The sequence below is a fragment of the Papaver somniferum genome, unplaced genomic scaffold (assembly GCF_003573695.1).
Source record: "Papaver somniferum cultivar HN1 unplaced genomic scaffold, ASM357369v1 unplaced-scaffold_117, whole genome shotgun sequence".
NCBI lineage: Eukaryota > Viridiplantae > Streptophyta > Magnoliopsida > Ranunculales > Papaveraceae > Papaver > Papaver somniferum.
The window spans coordinates 9,679,976-9,688,991 of record NW_020620714.1 but is presented as its reverse complement, the minus strand read 5'-3'; the positions used below and the strand labels follow the sequence as shown (position 1 = coordinate 9,688,991).

The 9,016-nt window shown below is 35.4% G+C and overlaps 1 protein-coding gene across 1 annotated transcript; it reads left to right on the top strand.

The window, feature by feature from the left end:
• The first annotated feature begins 473 nt into the window (after positions 1–473).
• On the top strand, positions 474–2,013 carry LOC113329819 (polygalacturonase-like). Its single transcript, XM_026576643.1, has 4 exons — positions 474–957; positions 1,043–1,332; positions 1,420–1,648; positions 1,738–2,013. The coding sequence occupies exons 1-4, from the start codon at positions 514–516 to the stop codon at positions 2,011–2,013; spliced, it is 1,239 nt and encodes a 412-aa protein (XP_026432428.1). The 5' UTR covers positions 474–513.
• The last annotated feature ends 7,003 nt before the right edge of the window (positions 2,014–9,016 follow it).

The following is a 9,016-nucleotide window of genomic DNA, read 5'->3' as shown; positions in this document are numbered from 1 at the left end:
CATTTCAGTTGGAGCCCATGGAACATTATCTATTTTGTTGACATTATTGCATTAGGTATTTGGTAGATTATGTTACAGGACAAAAGAATAATGTGCTTTTACATACAGTTGACATGCCGTTTGATATCCGAAGCTTGGATATAAGGCTTGTTACTTTGTCAGGCTCAATGACCATGGCTTGATATGGATAAGGGCATCTTAAAACCATACTATGTATGGTGGTAGAACTTTGGACTTTAACGAGCCTCTCTCTAAGATAAGGGCATTTGGCTATTTCATATTTCCATTATCAATAACCATATGGCGGTTGTACTTTCGACCTCAAAATGATCTGTTCAGGACAACCAATAGTACTTGCTATACATCACACCAACCTTTCTACCGATGATATATATATATATATATACATTCCAACGGTCTATAACTACATCTATATTCACTAGTTCTATCATCAACTCAAAGTCACACCCTCCTTCTATTCTCTTCTCTCTAAAGTCTTAAGTATAACCTAAAATGGCTAAGATAATCATCTTATTATCTCTTAAGCTCGTAGTTTTCCTTACCATGTTTCCATTATGCGCTAATGCAGCTACTTATAATGTACTAGATTTTGGGGCAAAACCAAATAATGGAACTGATTCGACGAAACCTTTCTTACAAGTATGGTCTTTAGCTTGCAGGTCTGTAGCACCAGCAACAATGTGGATACCTCGTGGAACTTATTTGGTTAACACAATCGCTTTTGGTGGTCCTTGTAAAAGTGCAAGAGTTACAGTTCAAATTGATGGTAAAATTCAGGCGCCTCCTAGGAATTATTGGGACATTGGTAATTACGGCAACTGGGTATTATTCCAAGGCATTGATGGTTTAACCATTAACGGTGGGATTCTGGATGCACGCGGATCTCAGTTGTGGGATTGCAAGAGATCTGGTGCAAATTGCCCACAAGGTGCTACGGTATGTACATATAAATTCTTAACAATATCCAGTCCAATTAGGTGTTCACGCATTTGACATGGTTTTTCAATGTCTGTATATACAGTCGCTGACGTTCAACAGTATCAAAAATGGCAGAGTCAGTGGTATTGTATCTGTTGATAGCCAAAGGGCTCATATAGCTATCAATGGTTGCAATAATATGAAGGTTAAAAAGGTGATTCTTATTGCACCTGATCAAAGCCCTAACACAGATGGTATAGATATACAATCATCAACTGGTGTAACAATCATTGATTCAAGCATCAGAACAGGTGATGATTGTATTGCGATTGGTCCTGGCACCAAAAATGTACTGGTTCAACGCGTAGCATGTGGACCTGGACATGGAATTAGGTACGTACGTCAATATGCATGTTTACACTTGCGTCATTTTTCTTAACTGACTTGGTGAGTTTCATTCATGCATGGTTGTATGTGCAGTATAGGAAGTTTGGCCAGAAATCCGAACGAAGCAGGGGTGGAAGGAATTACAGTAAAAGATGTAACCTTCACTGGATCGGATAATGGATTACGGATCAAAACATGGCCGAAACCAAGTGATGGTTTCGTAAAAAACGTTCTTTATCAAAACATCATTATGAATAATGTTAGGAACCCTATCATTATTGATCAGATTTATTGCCCCGGTACCAAGGGCTGCTCTGACCAGGTAAGAACTACTAGTTAAATTGCTTGGCTTGAAATGTCCGGTCATAAAATGAATTCACCTAACTTGTGTTTTAACTTGTCTTGTATCAGAATTCTGGAGTCAAGATCAGTGGGGTGACATACTTAAATATAAGTGGAACATCGGCAACACCAATTGCCATTAGATTTCATTGTAGTGCAACTACCCCGTGCAACCGAATCAAATTACACAATGTCAATCTCACCTATTCAAAACAACCTGCCAAGACCTTTTGTTTCAGCGCCCTTGGAACATCTTCAGTGGGACAACTTGGTGCATCCTTATCAGTAGGACTTGGAACGTCGTTATTATCAGTAGGACGACCTTCTCCTGGAAGTTGTTTCTAGTCAAAAAAAATTGTGTTAATGTGTTGTTGCTCGAGTGTACACATCCATTTGCAACATAAAACTACCACTTCCTTGAACGTAACATGTATATCTTCACGTACACATACAACAAATTAATGCTAATAACCAACCTAGAAGAACATGTGAACCACCACAAGCACCCGTATTGCAAATATATTGAGAATAAAGGAAAGTAAATCCACCAACCTGGAGTAGTTCAAATGTCACAATTCCACCGTTCAAAAGTCGCACCTGAAACTGTCAATGCCAACGATTTTTTTTTTTTTAGACGAAAGGGGTAAAATTTTATTAAAAGAAAAGGAAAAAAGAAAATTACAACTTGAGCTCCAATGGATTCATCCCAAATCCACGCTACAGCTCAAACCCATACTACAGTCTAACAGCCAAGGTTACTGCTTTATACAAAAATTGCTTCCCAATTGAAAATCAGGTCATTGAGATTGATCCCTGTTAACCACTTAAGAACTGAACCCCATTGAAAAATGTATCTCTTGATCTCAATTATGATCATTTCTTTCGACCAACCTCTTTTCTTTGCCATCGTTCTTCAGCCAGTGTTGAAGATTAAACCAAGATATAGTTGGTGGAAGCAACTAAACGTAGTTGATGTTGTTTTAGTAAAGAAACAAGAAGAAGTTGATGCTGTTACATGGAAGCAACTAAGTGAAGTTGATGCGGTATTATGGAAACAACTAGGAGTAGTTGATGCCGTCTGAGTAAAGTATTAAGTGGAAGCAACCAACAGGAGTTGAAGTCGTACGTGGAGGCAACCAGTACAAGTTGACTCCGGTTATTGTGAACGTATAGTAAATTTGAGAAACAAGTTTACCAGTATTAGAAGTTTGGTTATGTATAAAATTCATGTATAGAGTTTAGAATATTCTATAAGTATCTTTATTTAGAGTTTGATATATTAGGAAAGAGTCTTTGCTTGAGAGTCAAGTTTGTTAAACTATAAATAGGCTGTTAAGCCATGAGTTTATTTATATCAATAGAAGAGATTTGTTTGAGTTACGTTTGTGTTCATTAAGTCTTTGATATCAGATTTTCTACATCTGGTATCAGAGCACTGGTACCAAACTCTAAGGCTATGGGTATGAGAAGTTACGTTGAAAAAGATGACGAGTTTAAGTTCAATCAAGGTGCCAGTGTTTGAAGGAAATAACTTTGAACATTGGAGGTTACAAATGGAGAATATTTTCAGATACCAAGAGGTATGGGAGATTGTGAAAGATGGTTATGTTGAACTAGTAGAAGGAGTTGCTTTAACAGCAGAACAACAAACTGCTTTAACAGCAAATAGGAAGAATAACTCGAAAGCAACCTATATTCTTCATCAAGGTGTTCATGAATCTCTTATGGACAGAGTTATTTATATTAAACAAGCTAAAGCAGCATGGGATGGTTTGGTTAGCTATTACACAGGGTCTGACAAGGTGAAGAAGGTTATATTACAAACCCTAAAAAGAAAGTATGAATTATTGCAGATGGAAGCTACTGAAAAAATATCAGAATTTTTCTCAAAGACATTGAATCTTGTCAATGAGATGAAGTCTAATGGTGATACTGTAGAAGATTGAGCAGTTGTTGAAAAGATTAAGAAGCTTGCCTGAGAAGTTTGAAGAAAAAGTAACTTCCATAGAAGAGTGTAATACTGCTGCAACTATGACTCTTAATGAGCTATTAGGTTCGTTACAAGCTTATGAGCAGAGACTACTTGAAAAAACAACTGCTGCACAAACAGTAGAAGAATCACTACAAAGTCAAGTCACATGGAATAACAAATAAGGAAATTCAAGTTCTGGAGGAAGACCTAGCAATGGAGGTTATCAAGGAAGAAACAACACTGGAGGAAGACTTAATAATGAAAGCTATCAAGGTAGAAAACCAACAGATATATCAAAGGTGAAGTGTTATAATTGTGGGATTTTTGGACACTTTGCCACTGCATGTACAAAACCTAGAAAAACAATTGCTAACAAATATAAGTTAAACTTCAAGGCAAACATAGCACAAGAAGAAGAAGAAGAAGAAGTGCAAGATGAGAATTTGTTGCTAGCTTGTCACACAGCTGAAGAACAACTTCATCAGAAGTGGTATTTAGATACAGGGTGCAGCAATCACATGTGTGGAAGAAAAGAATTGTTTGATAATCTTGATGAATCTGTAAGATCAATTGTTAAGTTTGGTAATAATTCTACCATACCAGTTATGGGAAAAGGAAGAATTGGAATAATTCTTTAAAATGGTTCAAAAACATACGTCATGGATGTATTTTATGTACCAGGTCTGCATCAGAACTTGTTGAGCATGGGACATCTATCAGAGAGAGGTTATTCTATGAACATATTCAATGAAGTATGTTCAATATGAGATAGATATAGAAGACTTATTGCAAGAGTGCAGATGACTAAGAACAGATTGTTTTCTTTGAATATTCAATATCGTAGTACAAATTCTTATGGTACTCATGAAAACAATCAAAGTTGGTTGTGGCACAATAGAATGGGTCATGTAAACTTTAACAGTTTGCAAACTTTATCTAAAAAGGAGATGGTGTCAGGTCTACCTGCTATAGAGCTTCCAGAATCAAGGTGTGAGAATTCTATTTTTGGAAAGCAACACAGATATCCATTCCCAATGAACAAAGCTAGAAGAGCAGAACAACAGTTGGAGATTGTACATAGTGATCTTTGTGGTCCTATTAAAGTCACATCACATGGAGGTAATAACTATTTCATAACCTTTATTGATGATTTTAGTAAAAAGGCTTGGGTATATCTTCTTAGACAAAAGAGTGATGCTTTTCATGCTTATATAAGCTTTAAAGCATATGTTGAGAAGCAGATTGGAAAGAGCATCAACATATTAAGAACTGATAGAGGAACAAAATATACAGTTATTTATAGTTTTATGGAAGAACATGGTATTCTACATTAGTTAACAGCTAGATATACACCTCAACAAAATGATGTTGCAGAGAGAAAGAATAAAACTATAATGGAGATGGCAAGAACTATAAGAAGAACAAAAAAATTGCCAAAGAACTTCTGGAGTTACGCAGTTGATACAACAATCTATTTACTTAACAGATGTCTAACAAATACTCTGAATAATAAAACACCAGAAGAAGCTTGGAGAGGTGCAAAACCAAGTGTAAGACATCTGAGAGTTTTTGGGTGTATTGCTTATGCACATATACCTAAAGAACTCAAGAAGAAATTAGATGATAAGAGTGAAAACTGTATTCTTGTTGGTTATAGTTCAGTAACCAAAGGATATAAACTTTTCAATCCTGTAACAGGGAAAATAGTTATTAGTAGAGATGTAATATTTGATGAAGATTCTCAGTGGAATTGGAATGCAACCATCTCAACAAGAGAAAATGTCAGAACAGTTCCAATAGTAGTTGAAGAACAAATAAATACTCAAGATGAAGTTATTGAACAACAAGTAGAAAGAAGAACTGAAGAAGCAAGAACTGAAGAGGTAAGAACTGATGTAACACCACAACAAGAGAATGCAAGACCAACAAGAAAATATGTCATACCAGCAAGATTGAAGGATTATGTGATATCAACAGATAATGATGATACTGATCAGGAAGAGATTAATTTTGCTTTATATGGAGATTGTGATCCTGTTGTTTATGAAGAAGCCTCTAAAAATAATGGATGGGTACAAGCAGTGGAAGCTGATATAAACTCAATAGAGAAGAACAATACATGGGAACTTACTGAACTTCCACAAGGAAAGAAAGCAATAGGAGTTAAATGGGTTTACAAGACAAAGTATAAATCAGATGGTGAAGTTGATAAATTGAAAGAAAGGTTAATTGCTTAAGGATATAAGAAAAAACAAGGAATAAATTATTCTGAAGTCTTTGCACCAGTTGCAAGACTTGATACAGTTAGGATGATCATTTATCTAGTTGCTCAGAAGCATTGGAAAAAATTTCAGATGGATGTGAAGAGTGCATTCTTGAATGGTGTACTAGAAGAAGAAGTATATATTGAGCAACCAGCAGGTTATGTTATGGAGGGGAATGAGAATCAAGTGTACAAGCTAAATAAAGCTTTGTATGATTCAAAACAAGCTCCACGTGCTTGGTTACAAGAACAGATTCATACTTCATTGAGAAAGGTTTCACAAGATGTCCACATGAGCATACACTATATTTGAAAGTTGATTCACTTGGAAAGCATATTATAGTTTGTTTATATGTATATGATCTTATTTTTACTGGGAATAGCCCAGAGATGATCAAGGAATTCAGGGAGGATATGGTGAAAGAATTTGAGATGACAGATCTTGGGTTAATGTCATACTTTCTGGGAATTGAAGTACAACAAACAGAAAGAGGCGTCTTTATTAATCAGCAGAGATATGCAGAGGAATTCTTAAGCGTTTCAAGATGGATAATTGCAATCCAATAGAAGAGAGGTTGAAGCTAACAAAAGATGAATCAGGAGAACTTGTGAATTCAACAGACTTTAAAAGTCTTATTAGATGTCTCAGATACTTAACTGCTACAAGACCAGACATTATGTATGTTGTTGGGTTAGTTAGTAGGTTTATGGAGTTACCAAGACAATCACATTTACAAGCTGCAAAACGAATTTTGAAGTATGTCAGAGGAACAACTAGTTTGGGAATTTTTTACACAGTTTCAGAAAATCCTAAGTTAGTTGGTTATACAGATAGTGATTGGGTTGGAGATACTGAAGGAGGGAAGAGGACATAAGGGTATGCATTCCATTTAGGAACAAGATTCTTTTCTTGGTCATCAAAGAAGCAACAAGTTGTTTCCTTGTCTACAACAGAAGCTGAATACATAGCTTCTGGCAATTGTGCCACACAAGATGTTTGGCTGAGGATGATCCTGAAGTCTCTTTTCAATGAGCGGATTACACCTACAACAATAATATGTGATAATAAGTCTTCAATCTTGTTAACAGAGAATCCAGTGCTTCATGGAAGGAGTAAGCACATTGATATTAAATGTCCTTACATCAGAGAGCTTGTCAACAATAAGGAGATAGCTGTAGAATTTTGTGAAAGTAAAAATCAAGTGGCTGACATTTTTACAAAGTCTTTGAAGTCTAATACCTTCATCTATTTGCGTGGAAAACTTGGAATGATTAGTAAAAAATATCTTGATTTAAAGGAGTATGTTGAAGATTAAACCAAGATATAGTTGGTGGAAGCAACTAAACGTAGTTGATGATGTTTTAGTGAAGAAACAAGAAGAAGTTGATGTTGTTATATGGAAGGAACTAAGTGAAGTTGATGCGGTATTATGGAAGCAACTAGGAGTAGTTGATGCCGTCTGAGTAAAGTATTAAGTGGAAGCAACCAACATGAGTTGAAGTCGTACGTGTATGCAACCAGTAGAAGTTGACACCAGTTATTGTAAACGTATAGTAAACTTGAGAAACTAGTTTACCAGTATTAGAAGTTTGGTTACGTATAGAGTTTAGAATATTCTAGAAGTATCTTTATTTAGAGTTTCATATGTTAAGAAAGATTCTTTGCTTGAGAGTCAAGTTTGTTAAAATATAAATAAGCTATTAAGCCATGAGTATATTTATATCAATAGAAGAGATTTGTTTGAGTTACGTTTGTGTTCATTAAGTCTTTGATATCAGATTTTATACAGCCAGATTGACCAAACAATGCCAACGAATTTACCATCCAGCAAATGACCGTCTCAAACCTCCCGTTTAAACTAATAAGTTGACTTCTAGGTTTTTGGTTTAATGATTAAACTAACTAGTGCTCATAAAAAATATGGGAAACAATTTCTTTTTCATTTGGGCAACAATTTCAGAAAAAAAATGGTAATCATTTGGGCAACAATTTCTTTTTAGCATGAAAAAGTATGACACTGGTAATCATTTGGGCAACAATTCCAAAAAAAAAAGAAACGGTTTATGGACGAGCATCATATCACCATTAATATAAAACCCACGATTTATAAAAGGGATACCAGACATATCATATACATATCATTAAGCGGAGGTAAGAAAGGGCTACCAAGATAATATTAATTTTGGTGTTATGTAAAGCTTGAATTTTCACGCGATCGAGTATCTTATGTTTTATTAAATTACCAAACTCGTTTAGTTAACCACTTGGCGATATTGTGCTGATCGATGGAATCAAATTATAGATGAACATCGGCCAAACCGGCGGGCCTCTCGTTTCACTGCGTTGAGGTTTTAGTGCCCTTGAGAAGGATAAGGGCGCACTTTAGGGTTTTTCTTTATAAACTAGCTACACTCTCTATCGGGAACATCAACCTACTTCTAAAGATCTCTCCTCTCAAAGTAAGTCGGAAATGGGGTCGCAAGATTAATCTGGTCTGTTGGTGTTCTTGTGCTGCATGATCCTTCTTTATCCATCGACTTCATAACCTAGCTTGTCTCCGTATGGAAAGCTATCGAAAGATTGCATAAGCTAACCAGTATCCTTCTGCCGTGAGAGCGTGGATTACAAATCTAAGTAAAGATTCAGACTTTCGCGTGGGTGGAATTTTCTATCAATTTAACCAAATTTTGTAATTTTTAAATTAAATTCAGGAATGTAACCAGAAATTAGTTAGGAAACGAGATTTAAATTTTGGATTTTCAAACGATTGAGTTTCCAGATTTAATACCAAATTTCTAAATAATATGATTTTTTTGATCTGAATCCCCAATTTTTGGGTATCTGTTGTCATTGTCAGATTTGTTAGATTTTGGGAATGTTGTTATGCAGTAGTGGTTTTATTTATAAGATTTAAGTGGTGATCTTGGTGCTGATGAGAATAAGAACTATACTAAATTTAGCTATTTCTCTCTTCTTGCTTGTAATCATCAAAAGTTCCCCTTCAGTAAGAGTGAAAAACTCTTTGCAGGCTGGAAGTGAAAATTGTAAGAATATTTTGTATGACTAGAAATATTTTTTTGGGCCCATGTAATAATTTTGGTAATACATTATT

Bases quoted from the DNA above. Each gene is read 5' to 3' on its own strand.
- LOC113329819 (XM_026576643.1), top strand. From the start codon at position 514: ATGGCTAAGATAATCATCTTATTATCTCTTAAGCTCGTAGTTTTCCTT. The intron at 958-1,042 runs GTATGTACATAT...CTGTATATACAG, and splicing joins ATTGCCCACAAGGTGCTACG to TCGCTGACGTTCAACAGTAT. The intron at 1,649-1,737 runs GTAAGAACTACT...GTCTTGTATCAG, and splicing joins CCAAGGGCTGCTCTGACCAG to AATTCTGGAGTCAAGATCAG.